We start from the raw sequence: 13,888 nt of genomic DNA on the forward strand, positions 1-13,888 counted from the left end.
GATTCAGCTGAATCAATTTGGGACAGTGTTTCAAATCACCAAATTGAATCACTGTCCCCTGAATCAGCTGAATCCGAAGTGAATACCAGCTGCTTTGCACAGGCCTAATAAATAGGTGTTACAGAAGACATGGAAAACAAGAGATGTAAATATGTGCACACCAAGTAAATTAGGGTCCATCTAGCTTGGTTGCTTAAAGCATGGTGATACTAATGCCAACGTTGCAGATTTGAGCCCTATACGGCCCCCAGTATCTTTCCTGCCTCAAGCAGGGGGTTGAACTAGATGATTTCTGGAGGTCCCTTCCAGCCCTACTTCTCTGCAATTCTAAATACAATAGCTGCTAAGAATTATAAATACAAATAAATGTTCCAAGTACAGGCTGACACAATGACATTTCCCATCAATTCAGACAGGAACAGGCCTCAAAGCATACAAAAATAAATGTTTAATAATTGCTTTACAAACTTATTAGAGTCTCTGCTCTGCTCATAAGGTTTTTTTTTTTTAAATGTTGGTAATGGAGTTCCTACAATTATTTCAAATTAATCAAAAACTTAATTTCACTTTCTGCATAGTGAATTAATATAAAATTCCACAAAAGTAAATTGACCAATTCCCTCTATTTTTTCCACACTTCAACTTTAAATTAAACCCCAAATTTAATAGATTAAAACATAATCTAATCTAGCATTCACTAAAATAGTTATTTTAATCTTGTAACTATTCGTGCTTAATCTTAATTGAAATAAATTTTGAAGTCTGCAAGAAAAAAAAAAAATCAGGCAATAATTACTTATCCTTAAACTGAAAATTTAATAGAAAAATTCATATCCTGATTACTTTAGATGTTCTTCATTTAATTAATTAGGCCCAGGAAAATCACCTTCCCTTACATTTGTTTAAATGTAAAAGCTGTAACTGGACACAAAACCAGAATCTTTAAGTGCCATTTTTCAGTCCTCAAAACTAACAAAGGAAACAGCTGGAGCATAAAGGAACAAAAATACTATCAGTCTAATTTATTCTTCCCCACAAAGACAGATACTACAAAATACTTAATTTAAACATCTTACAATCTGTTTTCTGTAAGTATGCAAGTATATGCACATACATTTTAGATAACCTATCAGGCTAGCAGTCCCTAGTGCATTTGTCTTAGGAAGTTTTAGCCAAGCGTTATTACAATACTCCTTTATAGCCCACCACCCCCTCCACCACCCTGTGCTTTTATCTGGGAGAAAAAGGTGACCAAAGGAAATGTTACTAATTAAAAACATAAACATAACACTATAAAAACATTGTGTTCCATCATAAATAAGTTTCCAAATCACTGTTGCAATATGCAAACAATGGGGTTTTTTTTAAATAGGAAAGCAATATCTAGATTAACCATCTTTTGATTCCCTGTAATTTTTAGATAATCAGAGGCATGTGAAATGTTTCAACTACTGTTTCCTTCCCTAGCAGCTTTCATCCATTAAATTTAATCATATGGTTCAGGACTTCCATTATCAACTGTTGTGCCACAAAGAGTACATCATGCAATACATAATGTGCACAAGGTATGTAGGTCATATCTGTGACAGAGCTACTTTCACAAGATTCCCATCAGATCACTTATTTTCACATCATGGTAAGTGAAATGCTTGAAAAGGCACTGTGTAACTTCTTGCTGAATTCAGCAAACACTGAGTAGCAGAGCTGACCTCAAAAGCCTACACACTCTTACAAACACTAACTTTAAATTCCAAAAGCAAGACTTCCCATCCCCGGGGACTGCACCTTGATACAGCCAGTTCCAACGACCCTTACAGTCATTTTAATTCCTACTAAGATTATCCAAGCTAGGCAGATAAAAGGATAGGAACCAGATGAAAAAGCAGTCTAATGCTCCTTCAGGTTGTGGGTTTTACCAGCCATCTAACCTGAAGTTACAGAAACACTAGGTAGCCAGTCAGGCAAAGAACATGACAGACAGCTGACAGCCCTTCATTCATGCCTCCAGAGGAAATCTATTTGCTCTACAGGTTAACTGGCCACTTCTCTTTTAAAAAGAATCACCTTCATTTACACTGTTCCAATTAGTATTTAGCTTAGACTGTATCTGCTTCTTTCTCTGATGTGAAGAGGGGTGGTTTGGACCCAGAAAGCTTGGCTGACATCTGTCCCAACTGCAAAGCTAGTCCAATAAAAGATACTACCAAACAAATCTTGATTCTTTTCATTCATGGTTAAAACTGAAGTTTGGTATATTCCTGTGTCGGTAAGGTTATATTCCATTTAACTTTATTTAAATGATAAAAATTCTTCAACGGTGAGTCAAAAAAGTATAGATAGGTCTCTGTGCCACTACCATCCAGTGACCCAGCAAGTTATAAAAACCCAATAAACAACTAACTTCTGTTGTTTCTCACATATAAACAGGTGTAAAATGGACACTTTTCAGCAAGTGTTGCAGCCCCCAAGTATTGCCCTGTAGTCTTGTTCTTACAATGTTAATTCAACATCAGATATACATCGACTAATCACTTTATTATAATTCTGTTGGCAAACAGGAACTGAACACAGCAAATAAGCTACTACCCCAAATACTCCTTTTTATTAGACTTGACTACAGTTATTGATCCAATTTATATAATAACTTAGTGAAGGTGTATAATGAGAATGTGATAATCTAACTATCCAAATGCAAAACCAACGTCACTCAGTTATAGATAGTTTTGGAAGACTTTTCAAAAAAATTTAAGTCTGGATTTTTTGGGTGAAAAATGCCATTAAATTTTATGTGACTACAACTGTGTGCTTTTACTATGATGAAAAACTGCCTAGCTATTAATGGCTTTCATTTGCCAGGAATTTTGACGCAATTCATCAAGTAAACACTTTAAAAAGTGCTAGTCCTCTAAACTACTGTAATGTACTCATAGGTATAATGTAACTATAATTATAGCAAGAATCTAAAAAGCTTAACTTCCTTTACCATCTTGCGATCTACTTTTCTGGCATGATTTTTTTTCACTATTCCACATAAGACAGGAATGGCAGACACTCAAATGTTCCATTATTTTGCTAAATCAAAATGCTGGCTGTTCCATACTCACTGTTCTGTCTCCCAAATGACACAGGATGAAGAATTACACATTTTCAGACTTGAACCATAGAAAACACAATGTTTTTACTGCAGATTAGAAATAGATGAAGACCTGTTTTAAGAATTTACCTGTTGTAAACTGCCCTTTTAGTTTCTGAAATACAGGATCTTGGGCTGTAGCCTGTGCTCTTCTAGCTAACGACTCTGAAGCTGCACTGGAAAACATGGTGGAGACATTAGACACATTCTCCAGACCAACTCCAAAGGTACTGACCAACTTCTTGACAAAATTTAGTGTGTGGGGAGTGATTTTTGCATCTGAAACTGCTCCACTCTTCTCAAAGGCAACTGAATAGCATTTTGCCAGGCCTTGCTGCAGCTGTCTAAGGACCTAAAGAGAAGAAAAAAAAAGGCTTACAATGTCACTGGGGCTTTCAAATCTGACACCATATATACATTAGAATTGTACTGAAATTCAGTGCCATCGAAACCAGAATACATTGATTTGTAAAATGACCCTTTCAAAACTGCTATACAAATCTAAATGATTAAACTGATAAAACACTGGAAGCAAGAGCCAGACCTTAAATCAAAATACAGCGAACTTTGTTAATCTGAATGACTGAAAGGAGAGCTTTTCAGCAAAAAATGACCAGCGTCAGGGTCCCATGTATCCAAACCCAGAACTAAGCATTACAATTACAAATGTAATGTATGGACTGAGCTTTACAACTACAACTGAGTGTTATAATTACAAAATTAAACATAAAAATACTACCTCACAAAATATACTTTGTTCCTTTGAAAACTGTAATTTAGTTTTAGATTTAAAGCATCTTGAAGTATGCTAGGAATCATAATGTAGTATATTCCATATAATGAAGTATTAGTAATTAGAGGGCATCTTAAAGTCTTCAGTCTTTACAGAGCAGTGGAAAAGGGAAAAACACCAACCACTGAAGTAAATAATTTGAAAACCTGGACTGGGAAGATTCCACTGAAACGTACATCTTGCACTTGCTTTTTAAGTTCAAGTCAAATTTCATATAGTAATTCTTGCCTTTATTTCACAGGCCATCACTCCAAAGGAAAGTAAAAAGAAAGTGCATGAATTAAAATATTCAGTTACAAAACAGGATGCAGCTGGAATCCTAAAATTAGAAGAAATATTTATCATACCGCATAATTATCACCAATAATTATTCAGGAGAGTTTTTTTTTTCTTTCAACATCTGTATCACTTTTAAAATATAAACATAATTAAACTCGCTTAAACCTACCATCAGAACTGCTGATTTGCAGAATAAACCAGTGCATTCTACTTTTCATGTTCAATAATAATCAAGAGAAATATTACCCAAGGCTCATTTAACTGTGCATCTCATACCCATGTGAATTAGACCTGTTAACGGCTGTATCAAATCCAAATACCTCTTCGTGCCAATTCTCTCTGAACCAGACCATTTGATCTACAATGCCCTCCAGGGAGGACAAGAGCGTCGGATGGAGTTCTCGCTGCATATGCATGATTCGGCTGCAGCGCCACATCGGGGCAGTAGCTCTTATCGGTCCAGGATCTGACGCAGAATGTGACTGATTTCCCACTGAGCTTGGCTGCTGCTGTCCAGAATCTGCAATAACATCCAAGAAAGATAGTTACTTTCACAGATCTCTCTCAGATTACTGCACAGTGGGTGCATCTGCGCATGCACTTTAATGTGGCGTTGAGTGGTAATCAGCTTCCTACAATTCAACAGATAGCAAACAGGTTTGTTGTAAACACTGTTTAATTATTTGAAATTAAATTATTTGAACTCCTTTTAAAATTTACGCAGAAAATAAATCTATTGCTTTGAGTGTAGTGGGCAATTAGCTAGATAACACACTTTGTAACAATAAACCTAGAAAAGAAGAGCTCAAGTAGCTTGCCTAGGAGTCTTGAAAGATGGCATGGAACAAACAAATAACAAGTACCAAGACACTGCTCAATGTAGTGATTTTACTTAGGAGTTGTTCCTCAAAACTACAGGGCAAATTCCTCATTTTTTTTTTCCAAAAAACGTACGCCCAAACCTGAAAACCCTTCCTTTGTTTGTACTTAAATGAACACTCAGAGGGAGCATGAGTGAATTTTAGAGAGTGTTTAAAGGAAAAGTTAAAGTTAAATTGTATGGGCGGTTCACTGAAAGACAATTATCTCAAACATGAACATACACACTAAAAATAAATCTTAAAAGTTGTCTTCATCCATCAGGGAATGGAGTGCCACATGACCTGGACTTGCAATCAACACTGAACAGACAGGAGAAAGGATGGATTTTCTGTTAAAATTGCTTGCTGGGACCAGAGACTTGAATTCAACTGTGCATGCCCCTGGCAAGTAACTTAATCTTACCCTAGTCATGTATTGGGGATAATTGTACATTTAACAAATACAAAAATCCATTACTGAGCGTGCGCAGTTTTCATATTAATGTGATGAGGATGCATTACTGCACCTACCCAATGAAAGGTGTTTGTACATAATTTTGAGATGCACCCCCTTCCCACCCCAAAATAAATAAATAAACCGAGTCTTTGATCCCAAAACATAACCGTGAACATTACCTCAGCTCTAAGCATGACTAAGTAAAAACTCATTTTCTTAAGTAGTCAAGGTGTCTCACAACAGAGACAAATTTGCAACACTTGCCAACTGCCAGCCAGTCACACTCACCACTTTTGTAGCGCTCCCGTTGTTCTATCTTCAATGTCAGATACAGAGTCCTGATTGGGAAGTAGACAGCCTGGGGATAGACTCTTCCCACCTATTTAAAAATAAATATGCAGGAAATAACATTTATTCACTATATCATTTGTTTACAGATGAAATCATGCCCAACCACAGATCAAGTTTACAGCTAAGCAATAGTTGTACTAAACACATATAAAACAATTCCTTGCTTTACTAACAATTTTTGAAAATTAAAGTTCATTTCAGAAACAACACATGCAAGGAGAATAAAATGGCAAGACTTCTCACTGTAGTAAGGAATGGCTAATAGGACCCTCACTATCACACTGCCTATCACATCTGAAAATACAGCTAGATAATCTGGACCAGCTCAAAGATTGTACTGGTGCATAAAATGGAAGAAAAACAGATATAATGATACCAGTTAGCCTTCAAATTAGACCATGGCTGTCAGTGAACCAATGCTGTTAGTAGCTGGACCTGTAAAAGAACCACCTTAACCTACATAATTGCAACACTGAATGAAAAAAAAAAAAACCCAAAAAAACATTTTAGGTAACGAGAGATACCACTCACAACAAACAGATTTTATGGCTCCTATGAAAAAGCTTGAGTAGACATTTACATGCAGCTTTTGTCTTTAAACTATAAATTTCAACTTCCATTAAATGAGAGAAACAATGTAGCTAAGTAGTCTATTTGACAGAGGAAAGCATAGGATATGAAGAACTTTCGCTAGCTATTACTTATTTATTATACTACTTACATCCAAATGGGAAAGATAAAAGGAAGCAATCTTACCGTGCCCCTAACGGTTATAGTGTGTAACTGGGCAGAAGTCAAGACATAAGGTATACACGTGCTATGATGCCAACCCATGAATAAGTGATTCAAGAGGCATTTAAATGACAACAGTTTATTTCTAATGAATTTAACCATTACATTTTTTACAGCTAGGAACTAATTCACAAAATCTGGTACTTCTTGACACCCTTCCTCCTACCATCTCCAAAGACAGGCTCATGAAATGCATCCACTGATCTGTACAGAGACCCCATCAACTCTCAAATGGAACTGAAGCACCCCCTACAAACTTTGGAAAATTGTATCCAGAAGAACTGTACAAATAGGTTTCATTCCCAGTCCTCAGTAGACAGTTGAGTCCATGCCTATAAAGCAAGGCAACATCAAACTGGAATGAAATCAGCTGATGAAAAAAGTCTCCTCAAGACTTCTGGAGAGTACTAAATACCATTTTTCTTTGCAACTGCCATTTTGTTAATACTTTTGCTCTCACACATCTTTTTTCTCTCTTTTAAGAAAACCTCCATTTAATCCCTCAAATTTCATCCTCACTTCTTCAACTATTCCAACCCCTCTAGTATGGAAACATATTAGAGAACAGTATCAAATGCACAGACTGAATTTTAGAGCTTCCTTCATTTTTCTTTAAAAAATATTTGTAGCTGGTCAACAGAAAAAAAAAAAGTATGAACACTAAAAGGTATCAGAAGCTATCTTCAGTCACATGCATGTATCCTACCTGACTAATGAGATTTAGAAGGAGCTTGCCCTCTGAGCCAACTAAGCATGTTAAGAGCTGTGGAATCCAAGCCAGCCACTGGATAGGTGGGACACCAATACAATATTTGTCGACTGCATCTGCTAATGTGTTCTTATCATCATCAAAACTCAGTAACCAGAGAACCTGAAAGAAGAAAAGTTTCAAGAGAACATATTAAGTTGTCTATTAAAGTTATATCATATGGAAATCAAGTTTCTTCTATAACTGATTCACGGTATCCGATTCCTAGGAACTGACATTCTCCAAACACATATGCAACTTCAGGTTCCTAAATACTGGCCGAAACATTTATTCTAGGAGGAGATAACCCAGTACCAGCCAGCCCTATTGCACAAGACAAAATATGCCAAAATCAAAATCCAACGGTCATTTAAAATACTAGACTGTATAATCTGATATCCACACAATCATTAAATAATAAAATATTCCTATTGAGTTTATATTGCCAAGTGAAGTACATTTTTTAAGCTCCAAAAAGGTATCAGGGAAAAAAACTTGTAAATCATGAGAATATTGATAAAGAGTTGATTATACCTAATATCATCCAAAATCAACTAATAATTAGTTACATTTTTGACAGAGTACGTGTTAAAACCACTACACAGAAAGATGCATTTTCATTAATGAACATGTAAAACAAGGTATTGCCAAATGTATCCAGTGGTGACTGCATCTTAAAGAGTAGAAACTATCTTCTCTCATTCTTACCTTGGTATAATTCTGGAAGAAAACCTAAAGTACACATAATTAGGTGCTTTCCATGCTGACTTTATGAACACAGAAAAATTTGATCCCCTTGGAGAATGAAGGACCTTACTGACATTATTAGAAATGATTTCTGCTTTCATTCAACAAGGAGACTTGTGTCGTGACTGTGCCAGGAATAATTTACATACGAGAAACTGGATGCATCTTACTGAAATGTAACAAAGGAAATTCTGAATAAAAGTGATAGTGAACTACCTTAACTTTAACATCAAGGAGGGTAGAAAATTGGAGGGCTTAAAAACCTTCATGTGTATGTGTGTGCGTATACATACACACGCACACGATTCCTACTTCCCATTACATGGTGCAAATTCTAAGGTCTCTTTTCATAATGCACAAATACTTTAAAAAAAAACAAAAGCTTTCAAAACAAAGTTCACAGAAAAATGGGCTTAGACTAAACAACCCAAACACGTCATTATGATGAAAGTTTCAAAATCTACTTGGAAACAATGTTAATATCATTAAGCAAGTAATACTGAAAGTTGTGCAGTAAAAGTGTCAAATGCAAAAATGGGAAAATTAAAGCCTCAACAGCAATGTAAATTTGGATGTATAGCACATTTGCTAGCCTTCTTTTCTGTCTATTTCTCATTCATAATGTAGACAAGACGTTATTAAACTAAATGATCTGATACTGGAATGTTTGTCTTTTTTTCCTGACTAACTGCATAAGCCATACCACTTTGCAGTTTTTGCATTTAAAATATAAATGAAGATATATCAAGCACCTTTTATTTAAGTATCTAAGTAATTTTTATTCTTTAAGACATTTGAAGTAAAATGTGGTGATTTGCCAACAAAGCATTTCTAGTTAGCAGCAGGGCACAAAGGTGGTAATTGTGTTTGTCTAATGCACTAAAAATAAAAAAAAAAAAACAAAGCCCAAGAGATTTCAGAAAGGGATGTGCTAATTTTGTTTGAAGACTCTCTGGGTAAAGTTCAACCACTGTTGACATTGTGGCAGCACGGATGCATTGTTACCACTTCTGAAAGAGTCAGAAGGGACAAGCCTCTACAATTAAATTGAAGAAAGAGGTAGTGGTAAAGTAGCTGAAATACAAAAGAAAAAAAAATCTGCTACACAGTTAATTCTGTGTTTTGACTTGTTAAATATTCGGGCGAGTTAAAAGGCGGAATTCAAAGTGTAAAAGCAAGAAAAGTTTAGCTAATGGTTTTTTGCCTTAACATTTTGTCTAACTGGACTGGGAGTTGATTCTTTAGCATACTGGATGTGCCACTCTTACAAAGGATATTTTTTGTACCTGTGGACCTATGAAGGCTGGGGTGGTGCAAAAATTGATAGCCCAGAGGGTACAAACTAAAGGTTGCAACAGAAGCGTTCGTAGCACAGCCCTGTCAGATGCCAACGAATCTGCAAAATCAACTAAATATTGGGAGTGCACCGATAAAGATTTTTTTGGCCAATACTGATGTTTGATTATTAACCAGCCGTATTGGCCAATACCAATCAGATCGCTGATATGCAGCCCGGCAGGGTGGAGAGCAGTGTCTAGCTGGTAAGAAGTGGGTGGGGGGAGGAAGGACCAAATTGAGGCCACCACCATGAGGGAGGGAGGGGCACGCACTGCCCAACCAGGGCAGGGTGTGGGACAGAGCTAAAGAGGATTAGAAAAGGGCCAGCGTGGTCCCTGTTTTCAAGAAGGGGAGGAGGGAGTATCCAGGTAACTATAGGCCAGTTAGCCTCACCTCTATCCTTGGGAAAACCTTTGAAAAAATTATCAAGGATCACATTTGTGGGAGTCCAGCAGGAAAAATAATGCTGAAAGGCAACAAGCATGGGTTCACAGCAGGTAGATGCTGCCCGACTAACCTTGTTTCTTTTTATGACCAGGTCACAAAATGCTTAGATGCAGGCGACAAGGTGGAGGACATCTACCTGGATTTTAAGAAAGCCTTCAATATAGTATCTCATCCTACTCTCATAAATAAACGGAGCAGCTATGACAGATGATTACAGTCAGGAGGGTGGCAAATTGGCTAATGAGATGCATGCAGAGTGGTGGTGGATGGGTCAGTGTCAACCTGGAAAGATGTAGGCAGCGGAGTTCCCCAAGGTTCGGTCCTTGGAGCATTGCGGTTCAATGTCTTCATCAGTGACTTGGATGAGAGTGTGGAGAGCACTGCCCAAATTCACGGATGACACCAAATTATGGGCTAAAGTAAACGCCCTAGTGGGCAGGGAATGAATCCAGGTGGATCTGGACAGGTTGGAGAAGTAGGCAGAACAGAATAGGATGCACTTCAACAAGCACAAATGCAAAGTGCTGCACCTAGGGAGAAGGAATCACCAGCACACTTTCAGGCTGGGGGATGACTCTCTTTACATCACTGTAGCAGAAAGCAACCTCAGTGTCATAGCTGACTGCAAGATGAACATGAGTTGTCAATGCCATGAAGTGATCAGTAAACTAATGCCACTTTATCATGCATTAGCAGGTGCATCACAAACAGGGCTAGGGAGGTGATACTTCCCCTCTATGAGACACTGGTAAGGCCACAGCTGGAGTACCGAGTCCAGTTTTGGGAGCCGTACGTACTTCAAGAGGGATGTGGATAACTTTGAGAGGGGCCAGAGGAGAGCCACTTATATGATTATATGTCTGCAGGTAAAGCCCTACAAAGAGAGATTCAGGGACCTGGATCCCTTTCAGCCTCCACAATAGAAGGCTGACAGGTGATTTTATGGTTGTCTACAAATTCATGGGGGGGGGGAGAGAGACAGCAAGGGAGTCTAGAAGTAACTAGAAAGGGTTCCCAGAATCTGGAACAGGTTTCCAAAGGAGGTGGTGCTCTCCCCTACCCAGGGGGTCTTCAAAAGGAGACTGGACAAGCACCTGGCTGGGGTCATCTGACCCCAGTGCTCTTTCCTGGCCAGGGCAAGGGGGTGGGCTCAACCTGCTGAGGTCCCTTCCAACCCCAGTATCTATGAATCTAGTACCCATGCATTCAGTGATGCATACTGAATTAGATTGAGATAGTGGACTAGATGACCTACCGAGACCTTCCAAGCCTACTTTGCTATGATTGTCTATCATTTAATTACATTCCTAATTCCCCACAGTTATTTTGGCTTACAGAAACAGCACAAAGCAGAGTATATGCTTAAACTACACCAATAATATTAACCCTGTCAATGTTGATATGCAAGGGTTTAATTTTGCCTTGGTACGCAGCTGTGTACCAGCCAATGGATTATTATTATTATTATTAAAACACATTTTTTAGGCCTTACCTTTGCTAAATATTTTCTTGATTTGCTCTCATTCTGATGGCGACAGGCATGCAGATAGCAAGTAATGGCAGATACACCTAGATGTAGCTGACGCTCTTTCACAAAAATATTCTCCAAATAATCGCCCCACATTGCCCAGGCTTTCACTAACACGTCATGCATCTGCACTGCTGCAGAAAAAGCTTTGTTTGCTTCTTCTGACCTGCAGGATTACAAGTAGTGAAAAGTGTGAATATTCATTTTACCTCAATAAAAAACAAATATCAAAATAACTAAGCTACATAAGAAAGTCACAGTGGTAATATACCCAGGGCTGAACCTAGTTATTTGCTTAATAATAACCACTTGGTTTTTTACTCATTTCTCTGGTAAAAGAGCTCATCCATATTATTACGTCGGTTTTCCATCATCTGTCTTATGCAAAGTTGGACATTTATGAAAACAAATGCTTCATAAGGGGAACAGAAAAATCCTGTTAAAAATGTATGGCTGCCAAGAAAGTGCTGCAAAACTTCCTATTATGAACAGCAGACTATGTTTTTAAGCAAGCTCTCACAGCTAATGCTGAAAATGCATTAAGTAGTCTTTCTTCTTTCTTTTTTAACAATTAATCTGTTCATGCCACTGTCGTCTTCATCTGTGAAGTCACAATCATCTGTGGTAGCCTACCTCAGCATTTTCTAATGATAATCAAACAAGCTTGAAAAAGTCTGCAGGGGTGGGGGGGGAGTGGAGAAGAAAACTAATTTACAATTAACCACTTCTGGCAAAACTCCAATATATGTGCCTTGTGTGACAGTAGGAATCCCACACACTTTGCCCTGCAAAATTCTCTGTTGCTGATTTACCAGCACTATAAGTCTGATCCGCTCCAAATACTTCACACAGCTAGGTCACGGGGAAAAGTAGCTCGTGCAGGTATGATCCTTAGGTTTGAAGGAAGAAAAGTTAGTTTTCATCTCACATTAACATTTCTCCCTGAAAAGCACATCATTAGTACTATGCCAGGCTGCACTTGCACACAATGATCTCAGAAGATGCAGTGAAAACTGACCAGGGTTATACCTGCAACAGATGGAACAGGGCATGAAACCTGGGGGAGAAAAAATGGGAAAGAAACAGAAGCGATGGAAAAAAGTGTAGCAACAAATGCTTCCTTGTGAAGAACAAAAATGGAAGAGAGGAGGTTACGTGGTAGAAATCACCACCGGACTGGTCATCTATTTGCAGTGAATCCAAACTCCTCGCCCAGAAACCAGACTCAAATGAGGATCCTATCTATCTAAATGAGGTTACAAAATCAGCATGGCATGGAAGGGAACACTTACAGCTCTACTGACAGAACTTGTAACTTTCAAGAGTAAAAGCAAGGGCGTAAAGGGGAAAGAAAAAAAAAAATAGACAACATCTATTAAAATACTTAAAGTTTCAGGAAGAAGGATTATAAAGGTTTTTGGCAACTAAAAAATAGCATATTGAATTGGTAACCTTGAAGACTTTCAACATTTTCCCCTCCAATTTTTGTATTTGAGGTGAATCATCCTTTTTTAAATTAAACTTATGAATCTGTATAAAACTGTATACGTGGTAAATTACACTTGAAGCAAAAAAAGTTAACAAAGAGAATAAAAACTACAGTTTAGAATCTATTTAAATCCTGTAAACGCTCATATTAATACATGATATACATACCAAATTAAAAGATGACCATACAATTTACAATCTGGAGTGATACAAACTAGCACTGGGGGAAAAGTACAATACGAATGAAAATAGCCTCGTCTATTGAACAGCTTATTTAAAAACTAATTAGCCTCAATTTTATCCAACCACTTAATTTTTCTCCAACAGCTCGCCATGTCCTAGGCTTTGCAGTCCTGGAGCAGATTACTATGGGAGCAGTCTGATAAATGACTCTCTTTATCACTACTTTCCATTTCTAACAACAGGATTTGTCACTAGTCTTTCCTTTCTCCCCTTGCTCCGTGTTATCTATCACTCTGACACCTCTGATGACTCTTTTATACTGCTTCTATCACCTTGCTTGCAGAGTGGGCAGCAAAGAAGGATGGTACATCCACAGGTGACCTTTAGCTTCCTATGCAGTTGACACACAGAAAATACCTCTCTCTTTCTCAGAGACTGCAATTTAAAACTTGCCCCCTTTTCCTGTTTAAAATAGGATTTTCTTACTAAAAACAATGCTTAAATTTGGTACGTTTTTGGCAAGCGGAAGAACGAATTAAAGAGTAAATATCTCTTTAAAAGATTACCATTCTACCCTGTAGAACTACTTTGAATACAGGCAGACAGCTTTAATTATTTACTTCATCTGCCCCCACTAAAAATATAAACTGCCTCTTTTAGATGAGGTGTAAAACTAAGGCCCATTTGTGGTCATTAAAGAACCTATTGCACTTTCCATCAAAGTAATTACATTCTGCCTATTTA

At 37.6% G+C, this 13,888-nt stretch overlaps 1 protein-coding gene across 3 annotated transcripts in view; it reads right to left on the reverse strand.

Annotated features, from left to right (window-relative positions):
• The window catches only part of TRRAP (transformation/transcription domain associated protein), a 136,461-nt gene that overhangs the window by 22,139 nt on the left and 100,434 nt on the right, over nt 1-13,888 (reverse strand). For all 3 annotated transcript variants that reach the window (XM_019542095.1, XM_019542096.1, XM_019542097.1), the window contains 5 exons: nt 11,438-11,639; nt 7,372-7,536; nt 5,811-5,901; nt 4,526-4,725; nt 3,224-3,485 (listed from right to left, as the gene is read on the reverse strand). In XM_019542095.1, the coding sequence (XP_019397640.1) occupies nt 3,224-3,485; nt 4,526-4,725; nt 5,811-5,901; nt 7,372-7,536; nt 11,438-11,639 (920 nt within the window). The remainder of the gene's footprint in view (nt 1-3,223; nt 3,486-4,525; nt 4,726-5,810; nt 5,902-7,371; nt 7,537-11,437; nt 11,640-13,888) is intronic.

The sequence above is a fragment of the Crocodylus porosus genome, unplaced genomic scaffold, assembly GCF_001723895.1.
Source record: "Crocodylus porosus isolate Cpor-Errol unplaced genomic scaffold, CroPor_comp1, whole genome shotgun sequence".
Classification (NCBI taxonomy): Eukaryota; Metazoa; Chordata; order Crocodylia; family Crocodylidae; genus Crocodylus; species Crocodylus porosus.